The sequence below is a fragment of the Calypte anna genome, chromosome 7 (genome assembly GCF_003957555.1).
Source record: "Calypte anna isolate BGI_N300 chromosome 7, bCalAnn1_v1.p, whole genome shotgun sequence".
Taxonomy (NCBI): domain Eukaryota; kingdom Metazoa; phylum Chordata; class Aves; order Apodiformes; family Trochilidae; genus Calypte; species Calypte anna.
This window is the reverse complement of record NC_044253.1, coordinates 35,634,651-35,657,619: the sequence shown is the minus strand read 5'-3', so window position 1 is coordinate 35,657,619 and position 22,969 is coordinate 35,634,651. Positions and strand designations below refer to the sequence as shown.

Here is a 22,969-nt window from a genome sequence, read left to right as displayed (position 1 = left end):
ATGCATGTACGTGTACACACGCACGGAAAGGAAGAGGTGTCTAGAGATTTGCAGAAAAATTCTACAGGATTATCTGATTTCATTGCAGACCACAGTAATACAGGCTTCCTGGGACCCCTCTAAGACAGGCTGCTCTAAAAAACAATAACGTCGACCGGTACAACCACGTATCTACAACAGGTCTTTTGCTATAATAAATGTCATTAATGATTTATTTTTCCAATCTAAGATTTCACTTTTTCTAAGAAGTCAATGCTGCTTTGGTAAGATTCTGTACTGTCATGACAAAGTGACTGTGAACATATTGGGCAAAGCCTGGAAAGTATGAATTAATTTTGATAATTAGTAAGTCATAAGGATACCGACAGGTTTTAAGCAGCAACAGATTTAAAATGAGTATGTTCTGACTGATTTTCTTCACCAACAAGCATCTCGAGCAAGAGACTAAAATGAAGAGATTCCACTTCTTCGCCCGCCTGGTGCCACCCTGACATTTCAAGCCACCAAAGTCACAGCTGGCACGGAGAGGACAGTGGCATCAGCAGAGACCTCCATCCTGGCAGGGCACAAGTGGCACTGGGAGCCCCTGCCCACGCTGCCCTGGAAGGGCCTGTGCTGGGCCGGCTCCGCTGCGGGCTGCTTGCGGCGCGGCTTTTCCGAAGGGGTCGCCGTCTCTGGGGTCCTTGGGGCTGTGGCCTGCTCTTGATTTTTCACAGCTCCTTTATTTTTGGATCGGAAGTTGTTATGCTGCTGTCTTCTGTGCTCAGACCTGGAACCACTCTTGGTACTACTTTGATCTGCCTCATTATTGGCACCTTGGGACTTAAGAGATCCACTGAGCCGGGCGTTTTGGTGCTGGGGGTTGAATCTCCGTCTCTGGCTAGAAGGCCCGTTCTTCCCAGAAAGAAATTGGATAACTGTTAGGTTAGCTGAATCCTCCCGACAGGACAAGAAATACAGCAGTCAGAATCAACACAAATTGCAGAATAAAGTTATCAGTTAAGCAGAAGAGGGAAAACACTACACAAGAGTTTTGATTGCTGCCAGAGCTGTCCGTTTATAGCACTGAAAAACTGAGCCCTGAGTAATGTGCTACATTCTGAGGAGCCTGGAAACAGAGATGGCAGGTTCCTCACTGATGCCAAATTAAAATCTGCCATGATTCAAGAGAATATTGAAAAGGGGATGAAATGCTAGATATCTAAACAGCAGCAGTTATGAAGCACTGAAGAACTTGATTGACTTTTTTCTCCAAAGTCATAAAAAAATACCCTTCCTAGTAAACTGTAGTGTACATACTACAGTAAGACTGTAGGAAGAACAGAAATTGACATGCAATTTTAAGTCAAGTTAAAGAATCCACATGGTGGGAGAGGTGTCCATTGTGATATCTTGCTCAGAGGAAGCTTTGATCCTTAGTGGGAAGTGACTGAATTGCTTTATTTGCATGCCAGGGCAGAAGATTCCACACAGGCACTGACATTATGTACTGCTCCTACATTTGCTTCAGGCACTTACCTGAGCCTCATATCCCTAACTGGGACAAAATTCAGACCAACTTCTGTGGCAGCTTTCACAACAGTACAAGGTCATTCTAAGGTGCTCCTCTAACAAAATACCCAGCAAAATGGCACAGTGCTACCAGCATGATACAGCTTCTGATTAATGTGCTTTTGAACCTGCCAGGATTCCACTTCCAACTATCTATATTTTAACAGCACATCAGCTGATTGTTTGTCAAGGACTGGGAATAAATGGTTTTCCATGGTAGCAAGTAGGACAATTAGAATTATGGAGGCTTTTTTCTTTTTCAGTCTATTAACTGCCACTAGTCACTTCTGAACATCAGACATCAGTCTGCTGGTATGGCATTTCTGCTTTTTTCCACCTTGTATGTTCACACTGCCTCAAAAATTAAGCTGGAAAATAGATATTTGCATATTTTTTCTAAAAATTCTTAATACACTGACTGCAAGCCAGTATTTGATTTTGTATTAGAAATTGTCAATGCTGCACATCTTTCTGAGATTTTGGAAACGATTTAGTGTGGTTCATAACTATTTTCTTACCTGCTTATTGGTTGGGATTCCTTGGGAAGAAGCTTCTGTAGAACTGGCAGCAAGGTGACTCTGTGCTTTAGTGCTGGCTGGTTTATTATCAGAGTTCTTGGCGTGGCTGGAGGCCTTCCTGGTGTGGGGGTGCTGCTTCCCAGGTGCTGCATGGGAGGTCATTGAAGACAGCACTGAACTACAGGGTGTCCTTGAGGAATAGTTGTTCTTTGGGTGAGAAACTATAAAACAAAAGAAACCCAACAAACTTATTCTGTGTTAGCAGTTAAATTCTTAACATTTAAACATAAGGCTGTATTCCTACTCCACTCTCAGTTAGTTTTGGTAGCAAGAAGTGAGTGTTATGCTTGTACCTCTCTCAATTGCTTGAGGTCAAAGCCGTGCCTGCAGACATCACAGACTAAATCTGATGCCAAGTTTTTGTTTGGTCATGAACAGCTGAAGAGGCTGGTGCTGGTTGTCTTTGATATGTACAAGCTACCACACAGGTAATAGCCCTGAAAGTTTCCTTAGTACATCTAAATATTTTTCAGAAAGAAAATGTCTAATGCTTGGTGCTCACTCCTCTCTAAGGAGTTCTTCTGCTCCCTGGGTGTCTGTAGAAACTGGAACTGAATGCAGTGCCTTCACCCACTTCATGGAGCTCATGGCAGTCAGCACCATCAGGAACCACTACTGCTCCTCTCAGTATATTCCTGCTCCCTACTTCTCGGGGTTTTGAGACCACCTGATTTCTAAAGCACTTTCAAGTCTGGATGTGCAGTACACCAAGCAAAGCCCTGATCCTTTCCTCTTTGCATTTCCACAAGCTCTTCAGGCTGCTTGCTTCTGTGCAAAGCAGGCCCAAAGATGACTCTGAGGCTACTGAAGTTCATGATCTTAATTTGCTGTTCTGATTTTTCTGATTACAGAATTTTTCTGTCTCCTTCTGGTACAGACAATTAAAGAGAGACTCACTTCAGGAAGAGACACCTGTTTTAGCTAAGAGGTACTTACATTTTTCTACTTTTAGTACAGAGGAAGAAGATGTGCAACAATTTTAGCAACTGAGCATCATCTGTTAATTTTTCTGAGGCTCTTATTCACTTCTGCCAACAACAGCTATTTCCCACTAGGTGTCATCTTCAGAAAAACGAGGCAAAGATCTCCACAATGAACTGATTTTTCTGTCCTAAGTTCAGTGAGGCTGCCTGTGACTGCATTCTGCTGCTCTCTTGTCAATAACAGACTCTTCCTATGAAAGCCCATATAAAATCCAGCTGCTTGTTGTAAAAATGCAATTTAAACAAAAGAGAATGTCCAGGGAAGGGGTATAACCCACCACTGGGCATTCTGGAGTCATTGGACATTGGTCAGTTCAATTATTTTTGTTTCTTCCTCTCCTTCATCAGGTGTTTATGCTGCCTACCTCCTTCTCCTGCTACAATGTGCCTTCCTTTGCACAAGCTCTGTGGGTTTGGTTGTTGCTTTTGTTAAAGCCCTCAGCAGTGTCTGCTCTTAGCTACAGGCCTGGTATAATCTCTGTGTGTGGGGTATTTGCAGCTCCTAGCAAGGTATGGGCCTCATGCTGAGATTCTCCAAACAGAACCACTTTTGGACCAAAGAACTCCTATCAAAGAGGTGCCAGCAGCAGGAGCTGCTCATCTAAGGTCACTGAGGGCAGGTTAGAGCTCAGTCCTTCAGCTCAGTGCTCTCTCAGTCACTTGTAAGATGGCTCAGTTCTGGGGGTTTCACTGACATGATTGCAACTGGTCTGCATCAGACTGTGCTTGAGTAATGCTTACTGAAACCAGGTATAAATAATTAACTTGCAAAAAGAACTGCAGCTGGAAGTTATAGAGGAAAGTAGCTTAATGAATTTAAAAAAATAGTTTATGGTTGTATTAATAGCAGCTGTGCTTATATTAGCCAGAGAATATTGACAGAATTTTCAGTCTCTCAAGCCTCAGGGTGTGAGATGGGGTGATTGAACAATTAGATGCATTCCTGGGATGCTTATGCCTCCATCTGAAACATCCTGGACTGGTTTCAGTGAGAGAGGACAGGGGGTTAGATGGATCTTCAGAGTGCTCTGCACAAGCTCAAATGAACTGAAGTGGTTATGCCTCACAGTAGTCAGTTCAGCTCTGCAGTCAGAAGATCATATTGGCAGACTGTGACATTGTTCCTTTTTTCTATTTCTAGTAACTCCTTGAAAACAGTAAATATTTCTCTTCCTGAAACAGGTTTCTTTCCACCAAAATGCACTAGCTCTGTGGTAACAGATTTTCTCTTGAGTGATGGTATTGCTGGGATATCATGGGACAGGGTAACATTTGGCACAAAGCATTACAGCATTTATGGTTTTGATTGCCAACAGGGACGTGATACTTGGAGCAGAAAATGAACCTGAATTTCCAAGCAGAAGGGCAGATGGTTCAGAAATGGGACATTTGGGACTACTTTTTGCTCCCCAAAAAAACAGTGAATACCATTAGAAATCTAGGGAGCTATTCCTAGCAGGAGGGATCTGAATTGGTCTCATAACATCATGATCAAAGGGAAGCTTCTGATTTACTACTTATTCAGAAATTACTGAAGTTGAGACTTCCCAAGAGCCGAGTTCCATTTCCACCTGGAAATCCTGCTTAGAAGGAAAACTCCAGCTCATGTGAGCAACAGCTGGCAAGCTCTGACAAGGAGGGCAGGGTGCCCATGCAGCACATGGACAGCCAGTCTAACCTGCTGCCTGTCATTAAGGGAACTTGTGCATGTTCAGAGAATCCATTCCTGAACAGGTATGTGGAACACGATGTTTTGAAACCTCCAGAATGAGCAATCACCAGCACTTACTTTCTCCACAGAGCTGAATTTGGGTCTTCAGCTGTTCTGTATCACAGGAGAAGCGAGCAGACCTGCCCAGCTCCTCGTCGTATTTCCGTTCACTGACAAAGTGCTGCAAAAATACAGACAGGATGGTGAGTTACATTCTGAGCAAAACACTACATGGATGGTACCAAAAAACTTGCCTAACCTTCACTTTAAGGCTCAGCAAGCTCTCCACCTGGCTCAGTACACAGGACCTAGTATTTTCCCACCCTTACCAAACGCCAGGTCTCACAGCTCAGGGATGGGTGGCTTGCTCTCTGACTTGGGAAGCAGTTTGTGTCATCAGAGGAAAAGCTTTGGGTCACTGAACCTGAAGCTATCAGGTTTACTTCTTGACTGAGTCTGATAAATGAAAAGCCAACAGCCAAACTTCCCCACTGCTCCATTCTGAGGGGGCTGCTGACACTTCTCCAAGCAGCTGCAGACTGCTCAGAGGTGCTTTAATGTCTGCTTTCCCCATGGAAACCTGGGTACCCTTTGGCCCAGAGCAAGAATTATCAACCTGGGCATGTTAACATGACAGCACTTTCTTGGCATTTCTGCAGACAGCTAAAACACCCCAGCAGAAGTGAATGCCTGACCTTAATTTCAGCCCTGAGTTCAGCCAGTTGAGCTTCAGCCATCTGACTGGCCAGGTCTGTCAGTCTCTTCAGCTCCTCAGCTTTCTTCTGCCGAGCAGTCAGGATTTCCACTGCCAAATACCAACAGACAGCAATTAATGCTAGGAAGGCAACTTGCTCAGTAATTCATGACTCTGTGGCCATTAACACTGTGCACATCACACGAGAGACAAACTCACACATCTTGGTCCTCTGACTTCAACTGGACTTCCCATCTAAATCTGCTCACACAGATTAAGTCAATCAGCATATTTAACTGAACTGAAAATGCTGAAGGAGATCTGAAAACAGGAGAGCTGTCAGGAAATCACAGTGAAACCAGTCCTTCACCACTTAGGTAAACAGGAGCAGTGACCTGTTGCTTTGAGTTTTCCTGTGTTTTATTTTTAGCACAGTATTGGGGAGCTTTCAATGGAGAGAGGGAAAGCAGCATTACACTGAGTCAGCAGCCTGTTTCTGAAGGCATGCTGGGCATCATTTACACCGGGGAATTTCAGCTCCTCTGCAAACAAATGTTTGTATATATTTTGCATAAAAATCACCAGCATTGTGTTTTGCTTTCAAGGACAGAACATACAGAGTTTTCATTTCTCCATCAAAGCAGTGTTCCAAAGGCCAACAGTCTTCATGGAAAAATACTATATATTCACTACTACCTTTCTTGTACCTTCTGCATAAGGAAGGGCTGAACAGTTATGTTCTTATAGGAAAAGATGAATCAAGAACCTCAAAAAAACAGCATACCTACATGCAGGATAACATGACATTACAGTTTTGGTGGAAAATTAAGTTTATGCAAACTCTATAACCCAGAAGGAAGAAATAATTTAAATCTAACTTCATATCAACTTTTGGTTTGCCTTAATTTAATAATACAATCATTTTAATGCAAAAGCCCTAGAGACAAACCATTTCAGAACATGAAAGGTGTATTTAATTGTATGCATATACAATGAAAGATGCTACCAGCCAAATTTAGGTACTGTGTGATTTTCTGACACACAAAACAAATGCTTCCATGACTATTCCAAAAGTTCCCTCTGTATTTTTTTTACTTACTGGCTTCTTCTTTAACTTTATCAATTTCTGCCATTAATGACACTTCTTTGTCTACGATGCTAAAAAAAAAAAAGAAAACCCCACAAGTTAATCCATGCCAGAACTCCATCAAAATCAAAAGCTGTAACTACACAAAGACTTCAGACCTTAGCTATGGGCAGCTTTGAAGTTAATAAGATTTAAAAAATGGAAGCTGAGGAAACAGCTAGGCAAAGTGACAACCAAAAAAATAGGATAATCAGTGTAGGCTGATTTACACAAACACCTCACCAGATGTGTAAAATCATTCTGAAACATCAGCTTTTGTCCCCAGTAAGGACACTGGGTTGTATGTGGCCTGGCTTCCAGCCAAAGGGAGATGCAGCAGAAACCCCACTGCCTCCCAGCAGAAGCAGCTTGGCTGATGGCAGAGGATGCAGCAATAAAACTGCAGCATAACACATTTTTCTGTTTCATACATATAAACAAGATGAAAAATATTGTTTTGGCCTGCCTGACCTGCACAGCAGAGGAAATAAAACAGCAGGGTTTTTTACATCAGAGCAGAGCAGTGAAGAGGCATCCAGTTATAATGAAAGGACACACTCATTCCAGTTGGCCCTCAATATTCTTCAGGCATAGGCATTAAGTTTGGACTCCAACTAGGCAGGTGAAGATTCCAGCTCACACAGCTCAGCAGCCAGAGCTTTTAATATTCATGTATTTTCCCTTGCCTTTTTTACCTGCACCATCAACTAAACCTCCTTGGCTACAACAGCAGATGGCTGAAAAGAATTTAAGTTCTCACCTGTTTCTACCCTCCACAAAATGAGATTTCCCCCCTAAATATAAAAACTCTGCACATTGTAGCTTCTGCTGTTAGGAAAGTGCCTCCCAAGTTACATAAAACTTTTGGTTGGAAAAAATATTCAGGCAACAAGCTCACAAACGCAGAGCTCCTCAGAATGGGGTTTTGGCCTGGTTCATTCCATGTTCTTTGTCTTCTCCCCACTCCAGCAACAGAATCTTCCTGAACTGCTTGCCCCTACCATTTTATTTTGGTGCTGGGGCAGTAGAGATAAGAGATGCAGCAGGGGAGAGAGCAGCTCTCTGGGAGCATAAGTGTCCTCTTGCTGGTCAAAGGGACAGTGCTGATGCCCTGGACTTCTGCAGGAATCACACCCATATACCATGGCACAAGAGCTGCAAACTCCAAATTGCAGGGTGCTGCCAGCAGAGCAGTGACAGGGGTAAATTATGCTGATGGCTGCCTCATTTCACAGCTTCAAACTCAGAACACATTCTCAATTTGTTCTAACATTAGTGGAAACAAATTAATCTGCCTCTGGTTTACTGCATGAAATTTAGTGCTTGCACAGTGTAAAAAGAAAATACATTTTCAGTCAGCTGCGATACCTCAAAACCTCACTAAAATGATTAAAGTTATTAGTGCCTCTTCAGAAAAGCTGGCTCAGATTGCCAGGCTGGCTGATTTATAGCTCTACTGATGAGATTCACAGGAGTTCCAGACGACCAGAATCTTCTATTCCCTTCTGCCTTTTCTAGGTGTTATGATAAACCTATTGTGCCTGAAGAGATGGGGAAATAAAAGGAACAAGCTGGCATGGGGGCAAAGTTTCAGCCCAAGGAACTAGAATGATGTGATGAAAATGTAAATATAAAGTCCCAACCCCCTGCAGTGGGTGATTACAAGCTTTGCAGGATCACTGAATGGCCACACCACTTTGTAACTGGAGAAACAAAGCTGTAGGGTAAGCTGCTGTTACATTACATATTTTGCAATGTCTCAGTAAATTATATTCTTCCAGTTCATGGTGCTTGAAGGTCATTATTTGATCAGGATGTTAAGTCAATGCACAATGTTTACACAGCAAACCAGATGACACAAATTTTCATTCTCACCCCAAATACTACCTGACAATAAGCAGATAAACAGAAGACAGAATAAATCAATTTCACTGGAATCTCTACCTCTGCACTGGACCATCTGGCAAGAGTAAAAATGCCCAAAAGCTTTTAATTATTCAAGTTATTCTTTATCAACTTTCACTAATATTGTTCTCTTTAGCAGCCAGCTAAGCACAGTGGGGTCTGGTGAAGTCATCAAAGATCTCTTTATAAACAATTAGATTTTTTTTGCCTCATTACAAAAAGTTGTTAAGATGAAAACTGACATGGAAAAAACCTTTTCCTGAAAGAACACCAAATATTATTACTTGGAAATGAAGGCATCACCTCAGGACTGGCAGTTGTGCCGAATGTGAGTATGAGTTGGACCAGGGCTTGTTAGCATCCTGCACATTTTAACAGTGACTTGTAAAGCATTTTACTGTTTGAGTTTCAGTTCTGCTCTGACTACTGAGGTATATATATATGTGTGTGTGTATATGACTCTCTTCCCTGTTTTACCCATTTTTGCCTAAACACCCTCAGTCAATCTAACCTATATTAGATTTCTCCTTAGTTGGACATCAGAAGGAATATATTAACTTTTAATCCACTGTGACATGCAGCAAGGCAACAGCACAGCTGTGTGTCCCCCAACAGTGGATGTGCTTGTCTGTACTGAGGATGACAAACACACCCCTGGATGGCTGGAAGGGAAGAAGGGAGATGGAAAGCTAGAAAGTAGGGACAACAGGCTAAGGGACAGTGTAATCCATCTTGGGACTCCACCTCTGTCACCCTTTCCACAAGCTTAATAAAAATTAAAAATAATAAAAGCTACCAAAGGTCAGCTGGGGGACAGAGCCAGACAGAAAGGTAATGAGGAAAGGCAGAGGAAGAGCAGAGGAGCCCTGCTCAGTGTATAGCACTGCCAGGCCTGGCCTTCCCAGCCAGCTGCCCCTGCTCCCAACCACCCAAAGCAGCTCTTCATCTGCTGCCACTGCTTCTGGGCTGCTGGAAACACAACCAGCATCTCTCCAGCCTGCCAGGCCAGGGTTCCAGGGAGGAGGTGACTGTGTTTCCTCCCTGCTCTGCTCAACATCCAGCCCTGAGGTAGTACAGGCCCAAATAGGTTCTTTTCAACTTTCTTCCCCCATTCAACCACTCCTCTGCTTTGATTTTAATGTGAAAACAATATAGACATACAGTGCATACTGTCTAGTTGTTCCCAGAGTTTATTTTAATTTATCTTTAAATTGTTAGTATTGCTAAACTCCATTTTATCAGCATTGTGTCAGTTTTTAATCCAGCCCACAGTGGAGCTTTCAAGTGCTTTTTGTTCACCCCAAAAATCACTCATGAGTTGGTTCCCCTGCTCTTTATAAAGCACTGGATGTACCAATGTGTTGGAGGTGCAAAGAGAGGAGAAGCTTGTCTTTCTTTGGGCCAGTCCAGCATGCAGTGTAATTAAAGATGGCCCTTACTCTTTCCTACAGACTGTTTTCCAATTGTGGTTGGCACAGACCCACATGGGCAAGCAGCAGATGTTCCCTTTTAGTTCTCCATACGACTGTGGGGATGCCCAATATGTGAGAATGATCTTCTGGCAAGAGGTGTGGCTCCTTTGTGCTCCACCTATTCCCTCAGATTTCTTGGGGGCTCTTTTTATCCCTAAGATTATTACTCAGTCTCTTGGTGGAAAAGTGAGAACAGAATGGGTTTTAACTTTGGCAACCAATGTCTCAAGTGCACTCGTGGGAGAGAGGTGTTCCTCTCTCCCCAGAGGTGACCCCTCTGGGGTCTTCTGGCCTGAAAAGCACTGGGTAAAAACAACTTGTTCCTAGCACGTAGAGAATTACCCCAGTTGGCAGGAACTCCTGGGAGGCTCTAAGAAACAGGACCCAATGTGATGTTTTTAAGCAAACACCTTCCTGGGATTGTTTTTTGACCCTGTTTCACTGAACAGTTAGATCTGGAAGCACTGCATTTTTACTCCCCCAAGCATTTACAGATGTTCGCAGCACTCCTGCTCCTTTTTCAGGTTGTGGGAGGGTAGCATGCACTGTTTTGCCACAGAGGTGACTTTTAAATAGCAGCATAGCACTGACTGAGAGTGTTCAGGAGTAACTTCCCTTCATCAGTCAGGTCAAGCTGTGAAATACTGAGCCAGACAGAGACATGGACTTCAGCTAGCAACTATCACTCAGCAGCTTCTGCTTTTAGAAGAAAAAGTTATTGTGAATCTCTCTGCTGAAGTTTTCAGGACATCTTAGGCCATGTGTGCTATTCATTTATCTCTGTAACAATGGTTTCTTATGCTATCTAGAGGTGGGAGAAAGATTTATTTTAGCTTTGCATTTCTTCCTGTGATTAGTAAAACCATGACAAGATGGAAAGAAAGAATATTATTAGAAAGTCCAAAAGATTACTGACTCTTGAAATGCATTTTTTATTCTGACCTTGATAGTAAATGCAAAAAGGACACAAAAAGGTCCTTTATCTTATTGCCAAGGAAGAAAAACAAAAACAAACTCAAGAGACACAGTAGAAAGTACCATGTGTTTCAGCACTCAGCTGCAATGCAAGATGAAAGCTTCTGCCTTCTCTTAGCTTCACTGAAGCCCTTCAGGGGGTGAGAGCAGTAACAGGGCCTGGGTAAGCTCCCATCTAGCTTAAGGTACTGAGCCCATTCCCAACTATTCCCTGCAGTTCTGACCACTGAGCTGCTGTCAAACAGTGCCCACTCCAGCAGCAACTGGGAGAACAACCTGCAGAGAGCTTTGGAATCACTGTTCTGAAGAAAATGAGGTGTCACAGTCATGCCCTTGCCTTTGTTTACTTCTGGGAGCAACAATTTTGCTTCCTTTTTCCTTGACAGCCAAGCTGACTGTGCTGCAGGGAGAGTGATAAATATGCAAGAGGCTCAGTGCTCCCTTCACTACCTCATCCCCCCTACCACTTAACTTTGTTCAACTCTGAAGCAAGGAAGCTGCCCTGTAACTACCACAAACTAAACCATTCAGCCAGGGAACAGGACATGGGGACTGCCTGAGGTCTGTCATAAGTTCTGGTGTTTTCTGTTCAAACCCAGTCAGCCTACAGCAGCTGGCAGCAGACTTCTGTAAAAGAGGCACTGGAGACTGCTCTTACAGAGTGCAAGCCACAAGGTCATATGAAATATCCCCAAACCATTTTTAATTTTAGCAAAAAATGTGTTTAGTCATGCATTTTACTGTTTAAGCCAGCTTTTCCCTTCATTCATTTCATAAACCCCCTAAAAATTGGGTTTCTGAGCTGCCAAAAGCAATGCAGCTCACACTGAGCTGCCCAGGAACATGCCCTGTCATACACTGCCCGTGCTGCCATGTGCATGAGGTCTCTCTGGGAGGCCTGAGCACACATCTGGTACATCCTGCAGCTTCTGGAAGATGCCATTCCAGTAATTTAGACAATGGAGCTGGTAGGAGGTAAAATTAAATGAAGCATATTCAAAAGTTTTCCAGGCTACTTTTCATCATTTTGAGCCTACTTAGATATACATAATCTTTTGGGATAATTTTGTCTTTTCCCATATTAAGCTCCCCTATTAAGCAGAACATTTTATCATTGAGCAGCACACTTCAGCGTTTTTTAAGATAAAATATGAATGCATGAAAAATGAAGAATTTAATTTCTGAGTTTTCTCATCTATTCTTAGATCACAAGAGTTCTAAGCCTGTCCCATGACTGACCTGACTCTGGCTGCCTGCAAATAAGATCAGACATGTAAGTGACATCATCTATATTGCACATTTTTTGCTGTTTACTGCAGCACTGTATAATACACATTTTTACATGGCATCTGTGCTTAACAAAAGGCCAAATAAAACTTCAACCAGGAAGTATTTTTTCTGTGACAAGTGTACTCAAAATGGGCAACTTGCAACTACAGCAGTTATCTCTGCTATGAATTTTGAAAGGGTATAGGATATGCTGAAGGTGAGGAATAACCAAAATTATAGTGGATATAAACTTAAAAAAAGGGAGAGAGAAAAGAATGAGGAAAAAGGATGAACTAAAGATAAGAAATGGAAATGAAGTGATGGGAAAGTTAGAAGAAACTGTGAGGGAAATAAAAAAAAGAAGGGTGGAATAAGAAGCAGAGATGATGCGATATGAAGAGACAGTAAAGGACTGGCTGCCAAAGAAGATAAGATCAAAGAACATGTACAGAAAGAAGGGATTTAAAGAAGACAAGAGACTTCATAAAACTCTGTAGACAAGATATGCTCGCACTGAACTTGATACAAAAGGAATTAGATCAAGATGGATCACTTAGAGGGGAAAAAAAACCATTTTTTTTAAAAAGAACCTGAGTTTTATCTCCCTTCATATGTATGTATGTAAACAGACCATTAGGCATATATTATATTACTTGCTGGATGGTGAGGACGTACTCAATCATCTTATTGATGAAGTCAAATGCTGAAAAAAACCCCACAAGACCCCCCAAAAACCAGGGTGCAAGTGACCCTCCTCACCAATGCCAGTGACCTGATTTGCTCCTCTTTTCTCAGGGGGTGTGGATGGATCTCAAACTCATTTACCTACCAGCTGTGTAATTCTGCAAAAGCAGCTTTGATTTTCTTCACTGAATTATCCACTTCCTCTTTAATCATCATACGATATCTAGTTAGAGAAACAGTGCAACGTTGCAAGTCTTTTACTGATTTCTCAATGTTTGGCCCTAAAAGAGAAAACAGAAATTGCACAAAAGTCAGCAAGCTGGTTTTGTCTTTTCTGAATCAGGGGGGCAAGAATAGTTCCATGTCTTATTTGCCCAAACCAAGATGAGGTGATTTTCCTGCTGAAGTCCATAAATCCAAGTTTTTCACAGTGCTCTTCAGTTTCTAATCATGGCTGCTCAAATATATTCCCCAAATCAAATAGATGTTAAAATGTCATTACTAATTCAAATTATTGAATTTACTATCACGTTAAATAGACCATAAATTGTTCAACTCCTTTTTATGATGCTCAACACAATTCTGCTCTCTGAGATTCCAACACATCTCTTCTTCATTTCAGTGGGTTTTTCCTAGAGGCCTCAGCTGCCTGATCCCCTCAGCACACAGCAACCAGGGATCCAATTTACCTCTTTTTTTGACTGAATCATCTGTCTTTGTTTCAGGCTGGGCTGTAGCACTGGATGATTTAACTGAGGAAGATTTTGCCTTTGGCCTGCCTAGGTTACACTGGAGCTGAACTGAGGACTGGAGAGGCTCGTGCTGTCCCACTCCATTCACAGTCTTTGGGTTGGATTCCACAGAAACTCTCTGGTGTTCTCTTTCTTTGTCTGCAAGAAAACATGAAGGCAGAAAACAGGGGGTTATAAGATCAAGAAAGATATGAAGCCTTACTGTTGAGACTGAATGGCTTTCTGTTTACACACTGGAAAAATCAAGGCTTTTCTTTTGCACTGGCACACATCCTGCAGAGCTGCAGGAAGCAATGGCAGCAGAAACAACATGGTTTGGGTTATTAAACACCAATCTGGACACCCCTATGTTTTATCAGTTTCAACAGAATAAAGCATTAAAAAAAAAATCAACTCTTCCATGCTGCCATGAAAAAATACCTCATAACACAGAAAACATACCACCAGTTGTAATTTCTGCCCAAATATTAGAAACCAGAGCTAGAGAGGAAGTCTGCTATGGAAAGCAGAACACTAATGTTGAGAAAGAGACATACATATCCACACATATATACCTCTCTCTGTATATACACCTACATATATCACACACACAATGTTCCTAATTTATAGCAGCATTTTAGAAGCACTGATTAACCATTCCCACCTGAAATACTTACCTTGTCTGACTACAGATTTGTATCAAAAAGCAGCTGCTAAGAAGGGCCAAGCAGGAAATGAAGCAATGTCAAAAATTATGTTCCTGGGTTCAGCAGCTTCAGAGGGACAAGATAATGCCTGAACCTGTCTGGCTGCCACAAGGTGACCTGGTTTACTCTTTCCAAGCCTCAAAAGGAATTCAAGATATCACTGTCATGTCAGAGGAACAAAGAGCCACAGAATGGCTGTGAAATCTGACAGGTAAGGCCACTGGGAATTTTAGTTAAGGAGTGTGCATAGAAAATTATTTGTTGTGTTGACTCATTTTTGTCATCTTTGTACTCACTCTGATGACTGAATGATAGTTTGTTCTTTATGCACCACTTTATTCAGCTCATTTGGTGTGGTGTCTGGAGAAAAGGGGATTGTGTCACGTTCCAAGTGCTGGATGAATCCATGGAGGGGGACTGATGGTGCTGGGCCTGAGGGACACCACCTGGACACCTCCAGGGTACCAACCAGTGACTTCTTTGTGCCCTGCATGGGCACTGGGAGGGTGTAAAGTACATCTTGGTGTGTTTCCATGGCAATCAGAATGTCAGAGGAAAAAGGAGGAACACTGCTGCCCACATGTCTAAAACAGCTTCTGTTTATGGGCTTTAAAGGGAGTCTGCAAACAGAACACTCATACATAAAACAGCATGTGAGGAAATAGCTAAAGAAGTTAGAGACCCATGTACCTGTGACAGCAAGAAACACAGGGAGTGCAGCACTGAAGAAAAAGGTTCCAAGCATTTCCTGCTCTCACACACAGCCAGTTCTCAGATAACTACCATTAACTTAATGCAACCCTGGCTGCATCTCACATTAATTCAGATGGCTTTGGTTCATACAGAATGCTCTCTCCTGTCAGCTGAGGCTGGCCTTGCTAAGTAACTCCAACAGATAGTTAGAAATAAGCAGTCTGTCAGATAAGCTATAGAGAAAGGCCAGAGCTACTGATTTGGTTCTGTCCTCAAGATTAAATCTTTTGAAATTTGTTTTCCAAGCACAAAATTGTTATTTACAGCATTTAATTAGAAGCTTTGGTATGCTTGTCAAGACACACGACAACCTGAGAGCTTTTTGCCTAAAGCAAAACTAGGACAATGCTTATACTCCAAAAACATTTTAATCATCCTTTGTCTGCAGCATACTTGGACACTGTTTCTTCCAAAATGACACACAAGCTACCTCGTAACCCAGCAGCAAGACTGCCAGCACAAAACTGACCCTTCTAATTTGATTGAGGACAATCAACACAATTAAAAATAGATTGAGAATGTCTACATCCAATCTGTGAAGCCTTGGGCCAGCCAAGAAACACATACAGCAAAACCTAGGGACAGACTCTTCAATAATTGGAAGGGAAAGCAAAGGTTTGGGTAAGAGTGGCTACAAGTTGGGTGTTGCAGAGTACAGAACAGGGTGGCTTGGAGCCTCAGCACTGCTGTAAGGTGTGTGACTGCTCTGTTAACCATCAGTTCTTACCACAGGAAAGTGCTGACTTTCTTATGAAATCTGCTGAGCTGCCATCTTTGAATCAAGGGGGTTATCTTTTTACAGCAGCTTGTCATTCAACACCTTTTAACTAAAGTGAACCTCAATGGATCTTTGGCTGAAAGAAGAAAAAAAATCCCTTGAGATACAAACAGGAAGCTTGAAGGATCCATTAGAAATCACCCTACATGAAAAGCAATTTTTTAAAGTAGGAAGGAGATCAGTGTCTGGTTTGTATCTGGTTTTACCTAAGTCTGTGCAACAGCAATTGCATGACAAAGCAGAACTGGATGCCCTTCCAGTGCTTTCATGCCCCTTCTTCCCAAGGGAAAGGGTAGCCTTAAGCCCTTCAGATCCTGGGTTGCCAAGCACTCTTAAGGAAAGTGACTTGGAGGGTTTGTTCTGCTCACAGTTATTTGGTTTATTTGGGGCCTTTTCCTCTTTGAGATTCAGGAGAACCCCTGAGCTGACTCATAATTAAATGCCCACTCTCTGAGGCCCTCCATGATGAGGCAATTTGGGTTTCCAGGGCCTTGAATTCTGTGGTTTTTTGTCCACCAGGTCTTGATTCCCCATGGGAAAGAATCACACAAAAAAAGCAACAACTAAAGACTTCTGGAAAAAAGAGAATAACTGCAAGAAATGAGAAACCTGAATGAAAGGTAACAGCCACACATTCTCCCCTGTTATTTTCTAGCATAGGACACCTGACGTAGAAACCCCAGCTACACTGCATCCCTCTTCTGGTCCCTGCAGTCCCTTCCAGGCAGCCAGGATTTCAGGGCAGTGGAAGACACTGCACAGGCTGTCAGCTGGTTTAAGCAAAGCTTCAAGTTCATGTTTCACATGGAGAGGAAAGCAGAAGAGACTGGCAGCAAACACCCAGCAAACACCCATCATCCTTCCAAGCTGTGAGCTGTCTGAATGGGACATGAAATGACTGCAGCACCATTAATTTGATAGGGCAAGGAACCCAAACAAACAAGCCAGGCAAGGAGGAAACAAAAGAGATTACAAGACAAGAAGGAGCAATAAATATGAAATGGGTGCAGTGTAGACTCACTTCAGCATCTCAGACTGCTTTAGAGCAGCCTGTGGGACTTCCTCAGAAAGCACAAGGGCAGAGCTGCTGGGTCCTGAGGGATCCTGGTCACCCACCTCTCCTTTTTAGTTCCATGCACTTTGTTACAAGTTCAGGAATATGTACACAGGTGGCTCCAGGCCTTAAGGCAGCAGGTAGTGTGCTGGCTGCAAAGCCAGGACTCCAGTGCCACTGAAAACAAAGAAACTCTGTCCTCCTCTACATTAAAAAAGCTGTCAGGAATTATTTTACTGTGCAAGGGAAGCATGAATATTAAAGCTTCACATTTTCCTTTCTCCCCATTTTCTTTCCTTTCTTTTTCACCTTTTTCTTTTTTCCCCTCTCTCCCCCATTTTTGAAAAATGGGAAAGGTGTCAAAGTTTATAACAACTGTAAAGCTATGGTGACATCTCAGTTGTCACCTGTAGAAGCAAAGAAAAATTCTGAGATTTTTTTGCCCTTGGCAGGTACAACCCTACAGTGTATCCTGTCAAAGAGAAAAAGGGAACAATATCACTAAGAGCATGGGTACTCTTCTTGCATCCAAGTCTTTAGAAAGCACTCCTCATGGATGGATAAATCACTCTTTATTCATGCATTTAAAAAAATAAAAAGCTCACATTTAAGAAGTTTGGCATAGGAGCTTGACATGGTCATATCATTAATGTTTACGTTTTGCAGAAGAATTGGCAAGAATATTTTTAGTATTATGGAAATGCAGAATTTTCTGGCTTATGGCATATTCTATCTAAAACAAGCAGGAGTCTTTAGCAAGGATGGGAAGATACAATCTCTGTGATCCTTTGCATGGCTCCAAATTCTTAGGACAAGATTTCTAGATAAATAGTTTGCCTATTTGGCTGCCATAGGTTGCAGACCTTTCATTCGATAGACCAAAGGTTGGCTCCACCAAAGTCATCTGGAAGCAGCAAGAATTCATGTCAGGAACTTACCCACTGGTACATTCCTCTAAAACGAGGTCTGAGAGCTGTTTTTGCACCCATGGAACAAGGGATATCCAGGAAAGTGCTTTTAATGCAGCCCTAGACTACTTGAGACACAGGAAGAAAACACCAGCAGCAGCAATGATCTCAGGCTGCCAGAGGCTGGAAATGCTGAGAAAGCATTACCAGCACTGACAGCAATTAAACATGAGCCTTATGAAAGGAAACTTGAAGACAACAGTTTCACAGAGCTCCTACTCAGAGGAGATGGTTTGTTTTCATTGATGTTGCTATAGATGTAACTCTGTGCCCACTACAGCCCCCTGGGGTTCTGTGTAACTCTGCCACAGAGTTTCAGAATCAGGATCTAGACCCTGGCTCATACCAAGAGGGTACCAGCCTGCCTTCCCTCACAGAGGGCAAGGGAAGGCACTGGGGATCTACTGCAGCCACTCTGTTTAGGGAAGAGGAAGAAAAAATGGACCAGTCTGGTCTAGGCAGCAAAGAAATCCTGTTAGAGGCCACAAGCTCATACTGCTCAGATAACTCTGCTCCAGGTGAAGGGCTTTATCTCTTCTGTTACCATTTTACACTCAAGCCATTCTCTAACCTAGCATTCCTCTGGATTTATCTGTAATACTCTGTATCACCTGACCCTCTATAGTTTGATCCTTTTGTCTCTAGAAAAAACAAGACATTTTGCAAGGAAATATAATGCAAGGCAGCTTGTGCTCAGCTACAGATCTACTTGCAAGACTTCAATAGCTATGTGCACTTTTTTGCACAATCACCTGTCTCCAATGTCTCATTATATTCTGTCTCATGGCAATAAAGTTCCCATGGTCTTTATGTAGATGGGGGCTTGGCTATTGCCAGGTAAAAAGGTGTCTTGTGCCAACTGAACTGACCTCTGACTTCTGGACAGACCAGTGCTGACTCTACAAATCCTGAGCCTTTGTTCTTAAGAGAAGCAGCTTCCAGTTTCTGGTTGGCAGAACCACTGCAAGAGTTGTCCTTAGAGCATCCATTCAGATGGCACTCATATATTCCCTGGGGCTCTTGAGATGCCTTCTCAGGTCCACCATTCTTGTTTTTAGGATCTTTATTGCCTTGGTGCTGCTTAGATTTGTTTCTTTTTCTTCTGTTGCTCTAAACAAAGAAATATTGCAAGAACAGAGACATCAGTCAGTGCAACTCATAAAAACTCAACATATAATTAGTAAGTTGTCCATATTCTTAAAATGCTACACAAGTGACAGCAGCATAATGGAATTTACAGGCCACACTGTGCTCTACAACACATTGCATTTGTTCAGATGAACACAAACTCTTTCAAATAACACCTGAAGTCCCAAACTGTTTTTTTTACCTTCCACACAAAATTCTTGCACTGCAAAATGGTAACAGAGCCTCTATCAAGATGCTGCTCAAAAGGTTTGCAGCCACTCAAGCCAAGCAGCTGTTAAACCCAGGAGACAGACATAGTAAGATGGACCAACCCTTAAAGCACAGCTCTGAGCAGACAAACTGAGCACAGAGCACACAGGTTGGCCACTGCTGCTGTAGTTCTCCCAACCCTCAAGAGGAATCCCCATGACATTGACAGAGCAGCTTCCTGATACATCTCCAGCTTGGAGATACAGGAGCATGAGGATCATATCCCAGATATTATTCCTAAGTTACTTTTACACCTGGCAGTAAAACCCCCAGTAAATGATGTGACTACCCAGCATACAGCTGTTTATTACTAAGTGGTTCTGTTTTGGGATTTGTTCTGTACTTGTTCCCACACATGTGCTGCCCTAGAAACTCTCTGAGAGAGACAGCAAGAAATTAAAAGGATTAAATATAATGTACACATTTGCTTTCAAGGTGTGAATCATGTCACCTAGGTCAGCAGTGGCAGACTCAAACCAAAAGTGCTACAGACAGCAGATAAATGGTCTGAATATTTTGATCCTTTATAGCAAGCCCTTACCTTCTTTTTCCCTGTCATGTTCCATTCCTTTAAAACCTGAGTCGCGCTGCCTAGAGAAGATAAAGATAAAACACTTCAACAACAGCTCAGCCATCAAACACAACAGCTCAAGAACAGTTCCTGGCCTCCTGGCTGGGCACCATTTCCATTTGTTGTTGCAAATTCTCTGATGTAGGGAGAACAAGATGGGTCCTGCCATCTGTCTCCTCTTCCTTACCCATTTTGATTACAAACAGAGAGGGGATGGGACACTTGGCACTACTGCTTTTTATGGCCTTCACACCACAAAGTGTTAATCACCCCCTTAATGTGGGTGCCTAACTTCAGGCATTAGCAGAAGCACCAGAAAAATCAACACTCAAGTCTCTTGCCTGAAAAGGGAAGCATCTCAGCACTCCAGTATAAACACTGGGTAAACCAGATAGTCAGCCCTGGCTCTAGAGCTTCCAAAAGTTTGAAAGTCTTTTGGCACTTCTCATACACCTCGTGTGTTTTCTGTCATGTTCACAAGACATAAGAACACAAAAATTACTTAGTACAAAAGAAAGACTTCACAAGCATCCAAAAGAGTAATGCAGAAATTCTGCATCACACAAACACGACAAACTTCAACCTGGCAGGAAAAAGGCCATTAAAATATAGATTGAAAAATAATTACAACTTTGTATGCTTGTAATCCTGTCTGGCAGCCCTAATGAGCTGGTTAGATAAATCTGTGGAACAAAGCAAGCTGAGCCTTGGTTAAAACAGTGCCAGCTGCTGTGTTGGAAGGAAACTCTTCTGCATCTAGATAATGTCATTATGTTGTTCTTCTGAAAACAGAAGCTGATGGTAAGCAGGCAGCCTGAACTGGCAGCCCAACTACCACAGCAGTATCTGCCACAATAATGTTTTTAATCACAATCAGGTTAAAGGTCATCTACTTGAATTTAAGAATCATCACCATCACTGCATAACTCTAATACTCATTTATTATTCCTTCAAAACAGGTTTAATTTTCAGCCATTCTTCTCACTGCTTTCAGTGAACTCCTGGCAACATCAGCATGAAGTAGTAATGCTGTTTCCAGACCACCAGGAGTTGTCAACTTGTATTCAGCCAAAGATGTGCGAGGTTTCAAAGGTACCAAAATTATTTTAAGGTCCCTTGCATCCCAAACCATTCTATGAAAATTATATTTCTATCACAATAATCCAGATCCAAGATTATCTGGCGAGTCTGTTGTGCACATCAGAAGAGGTTATGTGTTGTGCTAGGAGTGCTAAGCATCATTTCTTAAATTGTGAGAAAACATGTATGGAATCTATCAAAGCCATATTTTGTTTCCTGGATTATAAGACAATGCAGACAGGGCTCAGAAAACTGCCATTATGTGTGTAACTGTGCAGATACCTACACTGAGTTGTACACATACATACTCATGTCCATACAAACAGCAGCCCCTCTCCTGAAGGTACCCTGTCTGTGACAGACACCACCATTTCAGTCTGAGGAAATAAACCCAGACATTTGCTGCCCATTTTACTCTATGCTGCTGAAAATATGCAGTTTCACTTGACAGCTTTGTTGAGTGTTTTCACAGTACAGTCCAACACCCTTTTTGTGTTGGCTGGTGGTGTCTTAGCTGTGCTTGCCTCAGCATCCCTGCCTGGGGAGCATTATTTGAGGGATTCACCCAACTAACCCCCATTTCCTCCTGTTGCAAATGCACTACCTGTGCAAGGCCCTAAGCCCTTCTTGAAAACATCTAGAGAGCAGCTCAACAGACCTCCTGATTATGCTTAATTAGGTAAACACTAACACAGCAAATAAACCTTGGAAGTGCTGTTGTATTTAACTCAAATTTCACATATAGAAATACATTTGCAAGAGAGAGATCACCTATATGTCACTGCAGATCTGAAGCAAGACAGGAGCTGATCTAAAGAAATTAAATTAGAATCTTGATTCAGCATGCAGCACTTCTGAGAAAAAAAGATTAAATGGAGGTGCTCAGCTGTTGCACTGAGCTTCTCACTGCATGCAGCAATGCCTGCTCAGTGACTGGGGTATTTCAATCAGAGCAATTTGTCATTCCCATGAAAAGCTCCCCAAAGTCATCATACCCCCTGTGGCAGCTGAATGGACACCTCTCTTCTCACCCTGCTCCAGACAGTAACAAAGATGGGCTGTTTTCAAATGACTGTGCTAATAAACTGGTAAAGTTCAAAGAACAGAACTGTTATTAATTAGATGCATCCCATTTGCCTTTCTCTGGGTGTGCACAAACTCCCATCTCCATACATCCATCAGGATCTAACTTTCCATGCAGATGCCTGAATGCAGAGGCACCACACAGATCTGACAGAACAATTCTGATGTGTTTATAACCAGCCCTCTTGGCTTGCATCTGCTTTTGCATGTTGGTAAGCAATTCCTCATACACCAGGATGCTTTTTGAAAACTAATCCAAACCAAAGTAAAGTAGAAGTAAAGTAGATACAAATTAAGCAACCTGGTGAGATAGCAAATCAACATTCTGAGGCTTTTTAAGACATGCAGGGCTTCTGAGACCACTAAGCTTCTAGTATCCTTTAAGCAGCCCCAAGCTACAAAGATTTGTGAGAGGATTTGCTCATGGTATCCTATTATTCCTACAAAGGGTTTCTTACAGACTTCAATGAAAGTTCACAGTACTTGCCATTACATATTTATCAGGAAAGTGTTAATTAAATACAAGTGACCTTTCATTAGAGGTGGTCTCTTGATGCAAGATACAAACTCGGATCCAGATTTAGAAGAGCTCAAACTTTCAATGGACTCTTGGTTCAGCCATGATAAATGTCAAGGATATTTGCAAAATTCAGATTGAGGTTTGAATGTCAGTGTATGCATCCAGTTTAGGGCTTTTGGGACCTAGTTAGCTGCTTGAGAACTAGCCCAGATTCCTATTAGTTACTGTGTCTTTAACAGTGAATCCTATTCTGACACAGTTACTTCAAGGGGCATTAACTTCTATGCAGAAAAAAGATCTGCAACAAGAATAGCACCAAAAATTGGCAAAGTTGGATAGACTGGATCAACAGCCATGCCAAGGATACTGTGGAGAAGA

At 42.3% G+C, this 22,969-nt stretch overlaps 1 protein-coding gene across 7 annotated transcripts in view; it reads right to left on the bottom strand.

Moving 5' to 3' along the window:
- Positions 1-317: 317 nt before the first annotated feature.
- Positions 318-22,969, bottom strand: part of SPATS2L (spermatogenesis associated serine rich 2 like) — a 64,252-nt gene continuing 41,600 nt past the window's right edge. For 6 of the 7 annotated variants that reach the window (XM_030454439.1, XM_030454437.1, XM_030454435.1 and 3 more), the window contains 9 exons: positions 19,879-19,928; positions 18,809-19,049; positions 13,638-13,838; positions 13,094-13,229; positions 6,617-6,675; positions 5,519-5,628; positions 4,902-5,004; positions 2,070-2,290; positions 318-894 (listed from right to left, as the gene is read on the bottom strand). In XM_030454439.1, coding sequence (XP_030310299.1) covers positions 496-894; positions 2,070-2,290; positions 4,902-5,004; positions 5,519-5,628; positions 6,617-6,675; positions 13,094-13,229; positions 13,638-13,838; positions 18,809-19,049; positions 19,879-19,928 — 1,520 coding nt within the window. In that variant the 3' untranslated portion in view covers positions 318-495. The remainder of the gene's footprint in view (positions 895-2,069; positions 2,291-4,901; positions 5,005-5,518; positions 5,629-6,616; positions 6,676-13,093; positions 13,230-13,637; positions 13,839-18,808; positions 19,050-19,878; positions 19,929-22,969) is intronic. The other variant, XM_030454441.1, reaches the window with a different exon arrangement.